Below are 17,014 nucleotides of genomic sequence, written 5' to 3'. Positions count from 1 at the left end.
AATTCGATCTACTTATGATTTCTGCTTCTTGGTTCATGAACTTCAAAGCAAATGCTGCAGTTTTCTTCATTTTTATCAACAAGCCAGTGTCACTGAACTAGTCCACATACACAACACAGCTAAGAGTAGCATGTAATTGGTAGAAATATGATCTGCCTTTGCAACATTCTTTGAAGTACGGCAGCATGTTTTACCTGCTCTTTGGTTCTTTCTCTCCTCTTCTGTTCCTTGTAATTCTTTCCCAGCTTAAAAGACCCAGCCAGTCCATGTCCTTTGACTTGCTCTACTACTTGTTCTGCGATTAGTTTTTCTAGAGTTCTTTTGAGAAGCCGTCTATTCCTCTGTATGTCATACCTATATATAGCACTGATGTACTTAAAGATTGCAATAATGGATGCTCCTTTCTTCACATTCATTTCTTTTACAGCTGCTAATATCATCACTCGTAAGCCTGTAGGCAGAATCAAAAAAAAAACCTTACAGCTCAGATAAAATGAAAGTTACCTTGGAAGATGCGTATTAAAGTAACTCTAAACACCCTGTTCATCTAAAAATGTAAAACAAAGACAGGCAGCAGTTTTGACAATGCTTTACTTGAGGTAGCCCTACAAATCGCTGATTTTTAGTGATTCTAAGACGATATTGAATAGCAATAGACATAAGTCACTCATTTTTCTTACTGAAGCTTATAAAAAGACAGTATATTTCAGTTAAATGCATAAACTCTCTTACAATGACCTTTAGTTACATGGAGCTCTGTAGCACAGCTATCTGAGCTGGTACCCTTACTTTTAACTGTGGATCACTGTTTGTAGCATGCTATCCTACAGTGCTCAGCAAAAGAATCATTTCATTCTGCAGAAGTGAAGAGTAGCCTTAAACTCCTAGTCAGGGGCCAACAGAAGACATGCCAAACCCAAAAAAAAGGCTTTAAAAAGTCATCAGAAATACTTACTGGGATATTGTATTTTTTCCTTCAATTTAAGCTCCATTTCCTTTGTTTTTTTCTTTTTAATTCCTTCTAAAGGTTGTGGTGGAACAAAGAAGTTCACGAGCTTACCCTAATGCAGACAATATTAAATAGTTATTAGTTCATTTCTCTTCATAGCAATTCTGAACTTCATTAATCTTCTTACATTTGAAAATAAGCATGAGCTGCTACAGATGTGTGCTCTGATTTCATTAATTTGCTCAGCTAGCTCATTTTTAGTGTACAGAGTGACACCGCATTCAATTTAGTTTCTCAGAAAACAGTGTTCAGCACCCTACACTGAGAACAAAAGGAGCAGCCCTGCAAGCTGCTTGGGTCCTCCACTACTTCAGAATTAAGCTGCAGGAATCTATAGCTGTAAGTGATCTAGGTTACTACTGGTGGGAAGAAAATATATATTTAACATATAGCTAGAAACTCAAAAACGGTAAACAACATAGATTGAAAAGCCCTAGTTAATTGTGTAACAAGTAAGTTTCTCCTTTTAGGGATTGCCCCCAAAATATTTATTCTATTATTAGTGATTCAGGAATAGTGATTTAATTCAGAGAGATGTATACACAAGAACTGCGAGAGAAAAAAGAATCCCAAAGCTGGAACAAACGCAGTGCTGATATTTCTACAATTAATTGTTTTATAGCTGTATTCACTGATGCTTCACTCTGCCCTGTCCTATTGGTTGCTTTGCAGAGTTCTTAAACAGTAACTGCAATGAAACTCCAGACACTGTTTGAGCTCTACAGTGAGTTGAAATACTTGGGGTAACTGTGACATTGGCTTACACAAGCCCTGAGTCATCCAGAAAGTCTTTGTTGGAGTAAAGCACTTTTTTTTTTTTGAGGACATCAAAGACATATTTGAAGACAAGAAAAATACGGATGACAAGGGGCCTTCTGGATGAGTGGAACAGCGCCTTTTAACCACAGGCAATGTCATATAATTCTGTTCATTAAGACCCCAAACTATTAGCTAAGATGTCTGCCCTAACTACTCAGATCATGAAACAGTTTCATAGCTCCAGCTATCCAAAAGCTATGGTCTCTAGCTATTGTTGCCAGTTGATGTCCAGGTGCTTTAGTGCTACTGCTTCCCTCTTTACACTCCTCAGTGCTGACCCTCTGATACATTTAAGAAGAATCTTATTCTCCCTTTGAGAATTAGGACTTTTTAACTGATAAAATTACAAGCGTGCAGGAGATCGCTGTGAATAGATGTACAATGAAGCTAGCTGCCATGAATTCAAAAGGATGGAACCCACAGAAGTGGTAAGAGTTTACTTAAGGATATAGGTTCTCTCCTTTCAGAGCGAATTTTTGTTTTTAGTGAATGTGCTAACTTTTCACAGGATGCATGATGAGGAAAGTGAAAAGATGGAAAACTGTTGCAAAATAAGCCCATTTATTACAGGAAATAAAAGGGATGCAGAAATCTCTATTCACGAGTTTAAATCGTTCCTATTTTAGCACAGAACATAGGTCTAATGGACGTTTCATACTCATCAATCCAGTCAAGTGAAGGGGAGAACGATTTCCAACATAGTAGACTAAATTATATATTTATACACTCCTGGAGTGTGTGTAAACTACCAACAGCCTATTAACAGTGCAGTTGCCTGCTAATACCCTTCAACAATGGCAAACTATCAATTGCTCCTCATGCTAACCATTCCACTATTTATGACACCAAGTATCACATCCTACAAAGCAAAACTTTCACTGTACTTTAGCAAGATTTAAATCTGGAATTCTAACAAGCAGAAAGCAATAAACTCAAGCAAAGTGCATTTCTATTAATTCCGGAAGGTAATTTCTTCATACTAAGTCTTATCCTGGTTTTCTTACCTCAGGTAATGTCAGATCATCTTGTTTAATGTCTGGTCGGGTATGAGTCAGAATAAGAGCCAACACTTCTACTGTTTTTCCAAGACCCATCTCATCTGCCAAAATACCTCCAGGCCACTGGGGTCCAGCAATCGGATATTCACGGATAATACTAAAATTCAAGTACATTCCCAGATGACAGTCAGTAACTATAGAATGATGTGACAGAGAAGCATGTGTTCAGGGACACACACAGCATAGCTTCAGCAAGGCAAAGTTTGTTAGGTTAGGCAATATCTTTCATTAGATAAGCTGAGACTGACAAAAGCTTGCAAGCTTTTTGGGTGTACAAATGTGTGAAGGTGAATATGTATGCCAGAAGTTTTTGGATTTTTTCCCCTCCTAACAGGCCTTGCCTTGCTAACCTTACCACATCATAACATTAGTCTCCAAAAAACTGAAATATATTTATACTCACATGTGTTAAAGATCTGAAAGTTATATAGGGAAAATATAAAAAGCAAACTAGTGATCAAAAGGTTTTATTCTAACAAAATTAATGAGAAAAGTGAAACAGAATTAGCAATGCAATACCCAGCATTGTTAAAAAGCATTATACTGCCTCCATCCTTTAGATTTTAAAAACACTAGACCAAGTGTTTGAAGCCTCCAATGCTCTAATTAAGAAAAGTTAATCTTAAAACCACAAATTTGCATTGAATTAATAAAAAGCTTGAAGAATTATGTATTCTTACAAAAAAAAAAATCTGTAAATATGTATCGACTTTCACATATTTACCTGTTCGTTATATACTCCAGTTTGCCTTTTTTTTTTTTTTTTCATATTAAAGATATCACTGTTCTAACTCTTTAGTTGCTAACTGAAAAACAACAGTTATGGATTAGTTTATATCCTCCAGGTAAAACCTGCCAATAAGGTTTTCACAAAGTTCAACCTTGAGTTCTTCTCAGAAAGAGATAACTATAAAAACATACCAGCCAGTAAATGGATTATAGTAGATTTTTACTCCGTCCAGTGTGATGACCTCCCGCCACAAGAAGTGCAGCGCATTTTCTACAGAGAAAGAGTTAATGTTACCGCTACAAGGTTTCTCTATGAATGGCACACTGCTTAGAATTGCTCAGCCTTATTGTAACATTTAGAGACAAAAAGCAGACGTTTACCTCCACAGTGTTTCATGACCAACAAGATACATCAACTGCTGTTCAGCAAAGTTTAGTTTATTATCTAGTGTACTATTCAAACAACAGCTTTTATAAAAATAGTAATGACATAATCGACAAAGCTTCTAACTGAACAGCAAGAAAACATTACTGCTGACAATACAATGCCAGTTTCCTAAATTACACAAGTTTTCCAGACCCATATACTTGCCACTGCTTGGAGTGCTTGCAAGGTTCTCTCGGTGAAGCATCCAGTTCACAGCCTCACTTTGGTATGGCCTCAGAATAGGAATTAATGCAGGATGCTGCACATCCTCTCTCAGCAACTGGATATCCTGCTGATGGGTGTGCCTTACAAAGTCATAAAGCTCTTCAATATTCTGTCGCTCTAGTTCCATGTCAGATTCTTCCTCATCTTCCTCCAGCTCATCTGCATACACAAAATAATTCGAGAGACACACTGTCAATCAACTTTGGTCAACATTTCAGCAAATTTTGCTGCAACATATTTAGTTCACACATGAAAGCAAGCAAAGCAAAATCTCATTTGAACATATGTCATGACTGGACCTGACTCAGCAGTAGAAAACAATGAGCACTACTTTCATGAAAGTTAATATTATCATGATATGGAGATCACAGAGGTATACATAACTAAAGCTCTTCCTTTAGAATTTAGGGATGGAGTGACCAGACCTTATTTATTTAATAATGACCTTCCAGTAAACATTCCCAACTGTTACAGAACCACAAATAACACACATTTCAGATTTAAATGTTAACATGGGTCAATGATCTTACAGAAAGGGGAAAAACACAGTGGGTTGTCAAGGATTCATACATTTTTCAAGGAATAAAGCTTTTACTGATAAAATAACATATTAAAAAAAACCAGGTCCCTTCAGTGAGCTTTCATGTTACTTTTAAATTATCCATCTGGATAAGAAAATGGTAGCAGTAGGAGAACACAAAATTCTCACCACTTGCATCATTGAAAAAATCAGACCAGGTGTGCTTTAGAAATTAAAATCCCACCTCAAGAGAAGTATGTACCCTCTAGGACAGAAGGCCTACCTTTATTCTCTACCCTCTAGAAAAGAAGGCCTTGTGCTTACATATTTTTCACACGATTTGGATATACGGGCATACACAGGACTTCTGCACTGAAGAACAAAAATTCATGAAAAATTTGAGGGTCAGAATTTTAGGAAACTGACATAAGATGAGGGAACAAAAGAATCATAGGACAAGATTTAACAGCGTTTCAGGTCTCATATTAAAAACACTGGTACCAATAAAACAGCTGTATAACTCTACAGTTCAAAGAATGATACTAAACCTAGCTAGTATTGCAGATAAAACCACCTTCCAAGATTTTTCTCAAAAAAAAAAAATTTTAGAAGCAAGTCAAGGCCAGCATTTTCACCACAAAGTGACCTTAAGGTACAATAAAGTACAATATTCTGGTAAAAAGACAAAACGGCTAATAGCAGGCACAATTAAATCAAATTATAATTATGCCTCTCCCTGACAAAGAAGAGATGTACCCGGCACAAACACCAGAGAGTTTAATATTAAAATAAGGTTTGGGGGCTGCTATCAGGACTCTCTTTCACAGAAAGCAAGAACTTACTTTCATTGAAATGAATGGTGAAGGTAACGAATGGTTTCCAAAATAAATAGCATGAAACCATGTGCCTACATATGGCAGCCATCAGTACCCTCCCTAATCCTTTTAAGTCAATGGAACAATTCCAGTGCTTCACAAGGAAAAAGAGAATTCTGAAAGACATTAAGTTTCTATAAATTCATTAAAACTGTACATAAAAAGACTTGTAATGTAAAGAAGGCAACCAGAGTGCACATGTTATTGACGTTCCAGCCAAACGAAAAGCCCCAAGCAGAGCATGCAGCTTTATATACTACAGAAACAGTTCCAAGGGACTCTCTCACACACATTCCTCACTTCATGGAAAGAACAGAGGAATTGGAGTGATTGCAGAGTATAATTTTGATCAATGAAGTTGATCTATAATGACACTTGCTAAAATAACAGTTTTCAAATCTCACATTTCAGAGCATGGTAAACTAAGTCTAACCAGAATTTTACAGGGGAGCAACGTACTTCAAAGTAAAATGTTCTTTCATACAATTGGATATGGTTTGTCCATACCTTTCTTGTTTTGTTCACGCTCTCAATGATTCTCTCCCCCTCCTCCAATTAAATGGTTCTGTGTACCACAGGGATTTTTAAAAGGATGCTAAGGAAGTTTAATAAGTAACTGAGGGGGGTAAACGGTGAATTATGCTTTCAACCATTTCCAAATGTTATTCAATTACCTAGCTTTCAGCTTAGTATTTTTTACCTTTGAGAAACAGATGATATTGTACTATGTCAAAATTCAGTCTCTTTTGTATGTTTCATAATCAAGTATCCTACTTATTCCTTCAATGACTGAACTAAACTTCTGCTATTACAGCTGCAGTAGGACCTTTCCATTTTATCTGTAGTGCAGTTTCCAGGTTGCTGTATATCTACCTCAATGAAAATGTAATCTTTTCCCCCTTTATTCTATATTAACGGAAAACTTGTTGCTTCACATTTGGTATTAAAAAATACCATACCAGAAAACTCTTCTTTGTACAAAGGATTTATTCTTAAGGAAGGAAAATGCTATATGGATATGCTATCGCCATGCTACTGTATGTCATACTATAGTTCCATGACACTATGGGAAAACAAACTCCAAAACATTTGAACAAAAAGCAGTTAAACACAGACATTTTAGTCTTTTTTGGTTTTTTTAAAAATTTTAATTATAAAGGCTACGGGTTTTTTCATATTAAGAAAGCAGCTAGCTGGATATACAGGTGATCTATGCCTGTGTGTTCACTGAGGAAACAAAAAGTGACATGTAATATTATACAGCAGATACAGAATACAAACTATTATAAAACCAGCTATTTATTAAAGCAAACAAAAGAAATCTTTGTAAACAAATGCCTCAAAGAAGTGGTTAACTCTACAATTAACATTCAAAACTCGTGAAGATTCTGCATATTATATATTTTGTCACTCTTTTGCAGATTCATTAATGCATCTATCCTACGCTTGCCCTAACTCAAGATGGAGTTCATAGAATCCCAGGTTGGAAGGGACCTCAGGGGTCATCTAGTCCAACCTTTCTAGGAAAAGCACAGTCTAGACAAGATGGCCCAGCACCCTGTCCAGACGACACCTGCTGCAATTCCTGCTGCAAAGGCTCAAAAACATCTAGAAGGCCTTTAAGGTGATGAGTACATTGAGGAAACAAATATATAAAAATTAAATGTAGGGGCAGAGTGGTCATGTCCCTCATTTGTGTAAATCCTTGAGCACAACTCCATCAAAGCAAGAACTTGCTCATCAGTGGGGAGAACAAGAAGCCTCATCTTGGAGCATTGTTGCATGGAGTTCATTTTAGACAGATATTGGCAAGTGTTAAAAAACATACTTACATGCAGTTTTACAAAAATTTTACTTAATTCTGTTTAAAAACAGGTGCAATTCAAACACAGAACTAAGCTGTTGGAAATGGAAATCAGTTTACGCTTCTGAATAGAAATGCATTCATCAGCATAGAAACAAGGCTATGTTATTTTATGCTCATCAAAAAGCAGGTGCTTAAAAAATGTTAGAAAAAATAACTGGTTTCACAGTATGTAACTGCCTGAAGTCCTCTCTCCCAACCCTTTTCAATTTCTGTGACATGCTTGATTTCTGAATTAGGAACATGGCATTATGTGCACTATGGGCTTATATAGACTTATATAGTGGTTTAATTAACCTGTTTTGTTCTCTAATACTTTCAGGAGAATTCTTTCCCTTTGATTTGGTTTGACTGACACTGAACACTAAGTTGATGTGTTTACTGAGCTATATACTTACCTACTGAACTACAACCCTAGTTGCAACAATTAGCAAAGAGCCAATGTGAAGTAAGGATTTGTTTTCTTCTCATCGCTTTGTATTTACCTATACTGAATTTATACTGAATCTCCATTGTCTAGTCTGCTTGCAAGCTTTCAGTTGTCCATCTCTGTTAGTTATGCTGAATAATACATTTAAAGTTTGTTGGTGAAACAATCTCACCAATCACTGTATTTCCCAAAGCATTAGGAATATATAAGCCGCACATGCCTTCGTAGGACTTGACTGGTGATCTTCATACACACTGACAGCCATTTATTTCTGTTCTCCACACCCTCTATTTTACTTAGTCACTTACATGGCATTTGTTGGCGTAGAATCAAGACCATATTACTATTTTATGCCACATCAAAATGTACATGCTGAAAAACGGTCAGAAAATTTACCAGTTGGAAATACATCTCCTTTATGAACCTGAGCTGGTTGCATGGCTTCTGAAAAGGTAAGTTAAGGCATAACAGCCTGTCATGGTTTTAACTGGGATAGAGTTAATTTTCTTCGCTGCAGATGATACAGTGCTGTCTTCTGGATTTAGTATGAGAATAATGTTGGTAACACACTGATGTTTTAGTTGTTGCTGAGCAGTGCTTACACTAGTCAAGGACTTTTCCAGCTTCCCGTGCTCTGCCGGGTGCACAAGCCGGGAGGGGAGGGGGCACAGCCAGGACAGCTGATCCAAACTGGCCAAATGGATATTCCATATCATATGACATTATGGCCAATATATTAAATGGGGGGAGTTGGCCAGGGCAAGCAGCAATTGTGGCTCCAGGACCAGCGGCGTCAACCAGTGGGTTGTGAGCAGTTACATCACTTGTCTGTTTTTTTCCCCCCTTCCCACGGTTTTGCTTCTGCCTCCCTTTTCATTGTACTATTACTGTTGGTATTATTATTACTATTACTGCTTTATTTTAATTATTAAACTGTTCTTATCTCAACCCACGAGTTTTCTTGCTTTTGCCCTTCTGATTCTCTCCCCCATCCCACTGGGGTGGGGGGAGTGAGCAAGCAGCTGTGTGGGGCTTAGCTGCTGACTGGGGCTAAACCATGACACAACCCAATCACTCAGGTCCGTACTCTTGCTCCAGTAACTTTAACGGGCATGTCTTCCCTTTCAGAAGCAATATTGTCTCTTCACTTGTAAGCTACACTCAACCACGTAGACCATAAAAATCTATCCTTTAGTGCACTGAAGACAAATGCCCCAAGTGCCAGCAGACAATTATTTTGGAGCTCAAAATAGGCCACTGTTCTTTTTGGCCATAAGCAATCTCTTCCCCAACACTTCCACAACGAGAAGATATGCAGCGAATAAAACTGTGCTTGCTGCTATACCATTACTTTATTTGAGCACTTTCATATGCCTTAGTTATCTCAAGTGTATGTATTCTCTGGCAGATATTCTGCTTCTAATGCATCCATGACAGTGTATGTCTCCTAATGCATTGAAAAACATTACTATTCATTTCAATATGTTAAAACTATTTATTCTTCAGACTTTTTGGATCTGTTGTAATTGCTTTTAAACCTAAACTGACAAATTTTCTTCAGTCAGATTACTACAGTTTTTTGAAGGATGACTTCGTATGTGCAATATCTTCCCCACATCCTTTGTTAGACTGGCCCTTCTCTTGGTATATCTCAAGACTTTTCTGACAGTTGCATGTTTGCTCTTTGCAACAAGCACAGATGTACAGATTTTTTTCCTGTTAACTCTTCCTTTTAGCTTCTCCTTAGCAAGTTGCCTAAATTTTTATATAATTCTGCCTTTTGAAATTAAGTACAATTATGGGGGGGGTGGGTGCTGGGCATCTGTTGCTTCTGCAAAAACACGGAAACTCATTATATTACAGACACTGTTATTGAGTCAGTCTTCAACTAATGTTTTAAATCCACCCTACCCTCATCCTACACTTAGGACAAGACCAAGGTTGTTTTTTCTTTTTTTTGTTTGTTTGCTTTTTAAGAGTTTCCTAAGCCATCACATCATACAGCATCCATTGATCACCCTAAAAAACTGTATCACCACTGAGTATAATCTGGCAAACATATCTTCAATTTCAAAATGACAAAGCTACCCCGTGGAAAAGGACCTGGGGGTGTTGGTTGACAGGCAGCTGACCATGAGCCAGCAGTATGTCCAGGTGGCCAAGAAGGCCAACAGCGTCCTGGCTTGTATCAGAAACAGTGTGGCCAGCAGGAGTAGGGAAGTGATCATGCCCCTGTACTCGGCACTAGTGAGGCCACACCTCAAATACCGTGTTCAGTTTTGGGCCCCTCAGTACAAGAAGGACATTGAAGTGCTGGAGTGTGTCCAGAGAAGGGCAACGAAGCTGGTGAAGTGTCTGGAGAAAAGTCGTATGAGGAGCAGCTGCGGGAACTGGGGTTGTTCAGCCTGGAGAAAAGGAGGCTGAGGGGAGACCATATGGCTCTCTACAACTACCTGAAAGGAGGTTCTAGTGAGGTGAGTGTTGGTCTCTTCTCCCAGGTCACTAGTGATAGAATGAGAGGAAATGGCCTCAAGCTGCACCAGGGGAGTTTTAGACTGGATATCAGGAAAAACTTCTTTACTAAAAGAGTGGTCAGGCATTGGAACAAGCTGCCCAGAGAGGTGGTGGAGTTGCCATCCCTGGAGGTGTTTAAAAGACATGTAGATGTGGCACTTCAGGGTATGGTTTAGGAGATGTGGTAGCGTTGGGTTGACAGTTGGACTTGATGATCCTAGAGGTCTTTTCCAACCTTTATGATTCTGTGACAAAGGCCCCTATTTGTAAATCTGCAGTGCTGTATTCTTAAAACTGTCACAAAGGTGCATTTTCTAGTAGTTTACATTATAACTGCTTCACAATATCAACCAAACTGAAATTCCATTGCCACAGCTGTGTTAGACACCAAACTAGGATCAAAAGCTTTCCAAATTTAATTCTTAGCCCATTTAAACAGTTCCCGTGTAACTCAGAGAAGCGACTGTAGGTCTGTTCCAACAAACCACATGAATCAGTGAAAATTGTATTTACTCCCAAAAAGGTAAGGACTCAAACTTCTATGTGCCTCAGTGCTTTATCTGTAGTGAAGGAATATTATCACCTGCAATTTGACCATAAACTAATTAGCATAGGATTAATGGTCAGATAATAATATAGTGAGAATTACCTAATAATATTACCTTGAAAATAAAGTTGCTCTAGATATCAGGAATAACTTATTATTCTCCCTTACATTTAAAACTACTAAAAAAAGACACACTTTAATAATGAAAATTATTCATCAACCTTCAACTGAATCGCATTACCTGGGATTAAAAAGCTATAAAACTTTTCCATGAGTTTTTGAATCAGCTGATTAGCTTTTTTGGGTCTTCCGCCTCCATCACTGAGAAACTCTGGTTTACTTAGCCCAGCTTCCAGTAAGTAAATTCCAACCTGTGAAAGGGTTATACAGTTAGTCATCTAATACACTATCAGAACGACAAGAATATTATAAGCAGAAGAGTATGAAAGCAACAACGGTGCTTTGAAAATTAGCAGATGACAGATATAATAAATCTAAAATAACCATATAGAGGATACAGTGCATTGCAACCAAAAGCTTCTGTGACTCCTTCAAGTATGCATTATTAATGGTGCAACAGTAAAAAACATTTTGGGGGAAAAACACACACAAAACATTTACATAAGCATGTAGAAACAATGTATTTTCATATGTATAAAAATATGTGGTAGCTGCCAGACTTTGTTGCTCAGAGTTTTTATATTTCAAACAAAAAAGAACTTTCAAAATGCAAAACAAATATATGAACCCATACCTTTACAGCGTGAGCTTCTGCAGGTCTTTGATAAAGTCCAATTATCTTTTTCTTTTGCAACCATCTCAAGCCTTCCAATATTTCACCACCTAAAGTTGGTTCCACCAAAATACGTTGTTCATAAGCACCCAGGTATTCTTTTGTTTCATTACTGTACTCTTCCTCACTTCTTTCGTGAACACAGACCTGCAGCTGATCATCAGAGTCTCCCCTCATCAAACTAAAGCTCCTTTCAGGGAATTCATCAGTTAGAATTTGCTCTGAAGGAAGATGAAGAGCAAATTCTCCCAACAAAGCTTTCCAGGACCCATCTGCACGGTATGGCAATACTATAATATTTAGCTGCACTGACACAGGAGTCAAAATGGAGTAAGAGTCGTCTTCATCGTTAGCTGTCAAAAACTTAACGGATTTTGAGCCACTGCGTTCTTTTTGAATGAGATCTTCATCAGTGCTATCATCATTTATAACAATGAAGGATGCAGAAGAAGTGCTTGGACCCGGACCATGGTCCTCATTAGTCATTTCATCATCTAACATTACCATCTCATTTCTCCGGTCTTCATGCATATTCCAGCAGAGCTTTTTCTTCTTCTCCTCATCTATTTTTGATGGGGGCGCACGTTTTCGACGACTACTCATTTTGCTGTTTTCTCAACAGTTTTCAGTCTCTGCGAGATGAAGTAAATTAGTCAGCAATTAAGTATTACAAAAACAAATGCCCACACTGAAATGTCACCGTACAGTAGCTGCTAAACTTGCAAAGGGTTTGGACACAGACATTTGTGCTAAGAAATCTAACTGTTCAAAGGAGACTTAGTTTTACAGAGCCTCTCCTGGCCCTGTGCCATCACGCAAGGCTGGACATGAAGCGTTTGCCTTGTACCATATCTTCGTGTTTTGCCAGACAGCTACAGACAGAGATCAACAAGAAGGTTACATTTCACAGCTGTTACCCAGAATCTTGTGGGACGGATAGAAAATGAGATGCAGTGGAACCGCTCAAAGGCAGAGATGGCAAATGGAACTCCACAAACAAAAGCACAGGAAGTACAGGAAATTTGGGGGTGGGGAACATACACACAGAGAGTTCCTCCTTCCTTTCAGAGCCTACATGGAGATGAAACTTTAAGCAAAATTGATACATGGCAAATCTGAATCTGCCATTACATAAAATATTGTTTAGAGCCTAAGCTATCAAGGTCTGCCCGTAGAAGCCCCTAAAGACTTTCCTACCAGCATTGAATAATTTATTTTCCCAGGAAACTCTGCATCCTGGGACCTGGATATACAAATGGCTTGCAGAGGAGCCCTTACTTATTCTACTGTGCATTTCAGTGAGACAATCATCAAACTAAAAGCATAGTCTTACTGATTTTGATTAACTGCAAAGCTAAGTCAAGGTACACATACAACTCCTTGACCGAACCCGGGCAGTGAACAGATTTGGTGGATGAAATACTAGAAAATAAAGTTCACATACTAAACAATACACATGAAGATTATGGAATATTAGACCCATCTGGGAAACTAATAACTACATACTCAAAACTACACGCTCATACTTAAATATTCAAACAAGCAGTAAACTTTTTTCTTTTTTAAAAATACTGTTTGAAGAGCCTGAACACAGCAATAGATTTATAACCTCGTATTACAGCGCTGTCTTTGTCAGCAAAGACAGGAAAATATTTAGATATCCATGTCAATTCAGCTTCTACACACAAGTTTTAAAGAAAGGTAGGAACATGAGAGGCAAATATTCTAAGCTACTAAATCCAGTGTCCCACATCCTAATGTTAAAGGGCTTTGTGCTGCAACAGGATAGAATTCCTACAGTTCTGAATAATTTTAAAAGGGCCTTTAAAAAAAAAAAAAGCCACACCTAAATTTTATACTTCATGAAGGTCAAAAGAAACATTCAGGAATGTACAAATCTTGCTGTGTTTGCATTTCAAACGCAACAGAATTGAGGAAAGGAAACACGTGAGTTTTTCAAAACAACACTCATACACACAGGGCGCTGCTGACACGACGCGAAGCAACAGACCTGCCAACAGAAGCACGAGGTGTCACCTGCGGCCGCCCGGAGAGGCGGCCCGGCCCCGCTGCTGGCCCTGCCCGCGGGGCCCGCGCCTGCGGCCGCGCTTCGGCCCTGCCCCGGCGCCGCACCGAGCGCCGCCGGCCCCCGCTCCCAACGCCCCACAGGGCCGGGCCGGTCTTGCTGTCCCTGACGAGGAAAGTTACTCGGCAGCCGACAGGGAGACGCCGGCGGCGGACGACCGCGTCCCTCAGCAACCGGCACCCAACCTCCCGCCGCACCTCGCTACCGGGGAGCGCGGGGGGCTGCGGTAAGCCCGCCCGCCGCCCCAGCCTCCGCCGTTACCGGGCGGCCCCTGGGGCCAGGGGAGGAACGAGCCGCCGGCCCGGGGAACCGACCGCTCCCCGGGGGCACCCGCACGCAGCCCACCGCGGCCGCCCAGCCCTGCATGGCCGCCCCGCAGCCGGCCGCGGCGAGGCCGCCCCCCGCGTGCGTGGCCGGGCAAGCAGGGCGGGCGGGCCGGCCATCGCCCTGCCGAGCCCGGGGTGCGGCCCCTCGCTCCGGCCCCCGGGGGTGAGGGGGGAATAGGGCCAACTGCTACCAACCTACCGAAGGGTTAACGCTGCTGCCACTGCTGCGCCTGCCCTCGGGGCCGCGGCTCCTTCCCCGCCGGGGGCCCCTCCCGTGGTGGCAGCGGCGGCGGGGACAGGACGGGCTGGGGGGGGGGAGTCTCAGCACCCCTCCACCGCTGGCCAAGGCGGAAGGACCTCCCGCGGCGGGACGGGGGGGGGGGGGGGGGGGGGCGGGCGGTGGAGAGGGAGGACAGGCGAACCGGGCACGGGGATGCGCGCGCACCCGCCCTGGCCCGCCAGCGACCAATGGGATCTGCAGAAGGTGACATCTCCCCGCCCCCTTCCCTACGCCAGCGGAAAACAGCAACGTGAGGTCGATGAGCGGCGCAGACGCACAGGTGGCCCTCGGGAAGGGGGGCGGGGAAACGGCCGTTCGCCCTCAGTGGGGCGTGGCTAAGGGGAGTCAAGGCGGAGGCTGTGACGTCACTTCCGGCGTGCGGAGCGGAGGGGGGGGGACCTGACCGCTAGAGCCGAGCGCCGGGTTCTGCGTGTCTGCCTTCCCCAGGCAAACCCTCCCCCACGCCCCCCACCCCCCGGGGCCGGGGCGGGGGGTACGGGCGGGTTTACGCCCGTGAGGAACGAGGCTGGGGAGCAGTGGGTAGGTTAAACCCCCGCGCTGGGTTTGTGAGGTGCTCCCGGTCCCTACGACAGGTGCTCGCGTAAGGGGTGATGGGAGAAAGTGCACTCGAGGGGGAACTAACAAAAGCCTGTTGGCTCGAGTGACTTGTGGCATAAGTCACGCTGGCAGCGCTTGCATCGTTGTTTTAAAGGGTCTGTCAGGTTTAGAAACTGCTGCAGAGCGGAGGAGATGCCTTCTGTGGCCCATCCCACATGGGAAAAGTGCGCGCTGAGCAATGATATCCCGAAGTAGTGCTGATGGCGGAAACCTTGACACCATCCGTGAGGTGAAATACTGGAGAATAAAGAGGCACACGCAAAGGTCCTTTAAGTCATGCGACGAGTGACTTAAAGAGTGGGTATCTGAGCAATTAGCACTGCAAGAAGGCAAAATTTGTCCAATGAATTTTTAACAACAAATATCACTTTAATAAAACCTATGAAAACATTTATCTTGTGAAATACACAGATCCACACCAGGGGAATTAAAAGAGCTGTAAGTAGAAAGCCATTCAAAATCTTTTTTTTTTTTTTTTTTCTTACAGCAATCCTTTTAACTGTTTGTTAGTATTAGTCTTTACAAATGAATTTGTTACTTGTCTGTGCCTGATTTTCCACTGTTTTCAGTGCTTTTGGAAGGCTAAAGCCCCTGAGGGTTCAGTGGAGTTGTTAAAAATCATAGTGTGCAGTCGCAAAGGGAGCCTTCAGAGTGTTGGCCCTTATGCCATGGTGCTTTGGCTGTTTTGATTCACAATGTTTGGTTTGCTATGTGAGCGTCTGGCATTCCTGTATGTAAATTCACTTAAAAATTGTCACTCAATCCGATGTTACAACAGTAAATTACTGCAGAAGAGAGACAAAAGGGAAGACTCCAGTGTATGTTGGTAACTGGAATAATAGCCACCAAGGGGATGAAGAGCAAACCTGTTTTCTGGGGATGTTCCTGGCCCCATGGGTGGGCCCGGTTCAGCAGGGCAGTGGCCAGGCAGGGCTGTGGGGAGCTGGAGACCAGCATCACTTGGGCAGAGGCTGATGGCACCAGGGGCTGACATGGGGTCACGGGCTGTGGGGGAGCCCTGGGGGGCCGGGCAGGGACAGTCAGGTCTTGTGGTGCCCTGGGGAAGCTGATGCTCATTCTGCAAGCATGGCTGTGCTGCTAGCAAGTTCTCTGGCAACTGTCTACAGAAATTGGGGAGGTGGCAAAAGCTAGGTTTGCTTAAAGTAGGAGGAAGGTACTATTAGTTCAAAAAGCTTAAGGCCAAACCTGGATCACCATGGGGGCAGCTCACCACAGATCCTCACGTAATGACCTCTGACTGGGAGAACAGCACCCTGCCCCCGGTGACAAGTGCCTCTGGGTGTGCTGTCTCCACGGGCCTGTGCGTTACAGCAAGCACTGGCAAGCCAGTGGCTTGGAGTTGCCTTGGGAGGTTTTCTGTCTTCCTCCTAACAAAAAGGTCATGTTAGAAGATCCTCCCCCCACCCCGCCTTTTTCTTTTTTTTTAATGGGGGCCTTTTATTTCTGGATGTGTCTTTGGGGATTTAGCTGTTGACTCAATCAGTAAGATAGTGAGCAGTTCAAGTTATGTGCTTCTCTAGGAATTTATAAAGCTACCGCTTTTCACTCCCACCTCCTGGCATGCAGCCATATGCCTGAGTAGACAGCTCCCTTTAAAGGGATGACACCCAGGTTCATGTTGCAAGATGTGAACATCAGGTTTTCCCATCCTGAAATGGCTGTCTTGATGATAGGAGTCAGGGCAGCCAGAGGACAACAGCTCCCATCGTGGTTACTGAGGTGAGGGGGTCATAAAAGTGGTATGCTGTCAGTCTGGGGCAGCGTGGGTTCCACCTACGTGAGACCCCGAATGTGGGACTCTTCATACAAGTATCCTGCACCTGCTGTTAATGGCATGATGCTGCAAGAAAGATGGAGTCCCACCAGTGACTGC

General features: G+C 42.0%; 1 protein-coding gene across 5 annotated transcripts in view; it reads right to left on the bottom strand.

The window, feature by feature from the left end:
- The window catches only part of SHPRH (SNF2 histone linker PHD RING helicase), a 63,500-nt gene extending 48,821 nt beyond the window's left edge, over positions 1–14,679 (bottom strand). For 4 of the 5 annotated variants that reach the window (XR_012659680.1, XM_075088006.1, XM_075088004.1 and 1 more), the window contains exons 1-8: positions 14,422–14,679; positions 11,772–12,442; positions 11,259–11,388; positions 4,208–4,426; positions 3,808–3,886; positions 2,833–2,983; positions 956–1,061; positions 195–451 (exon numbers count right to left, since the gene is read on the bottom strand). Coding sequence is in view for 4 of the 5 variants with exons in the window: in XM_075088006.1 (XP_074944107.1) it covers positions 195–451; positions 956–1,061; positions 2,833–2,983; positions 3,808–3,886; positions 4,208–4,426; positions 11,259–11,388; positions 11,772–12,413 (1,584 nt within the window). In the remaining variant the exon portion in view is untranslated. Of the gene's footprint in view, positions 1–194; positions 452–955; positions 1,062–2,832; positions 2,984–3,807; positions 3,887–4,207; positions 4,427–11,258; positions 11,389–11,771; positions 12,443–13,821; positions 13,841–14,421 lie in introns of those variants that run through there. The other variant, XM_075088005.1, reaches the window with a different exon arrangement.
- Positions 14,680–17,014: the final 2,335 nt, after the last annotated feature.

The sequence above is a fragment of the Phalacrocorax aristotelis genome, chromosome 3 (assembly GCF_949628215.1).
Source record: "Phalacrocorax aristotelis chromosome 3, bGulAri2.1, whole genome shotgun sequence".
Classification (NCBI taxonomy): Eukaryota; Metazoa; Chordata; class Aves; order Suliformes; family Phalacrocoracidae; genus Phalacrocorax; species Phalacrocorax aristotelis.
Note: the sequence above shows the minus strand (reverse complement) of the source record. Positions and strands in the feature narration are given on the sequence as shown.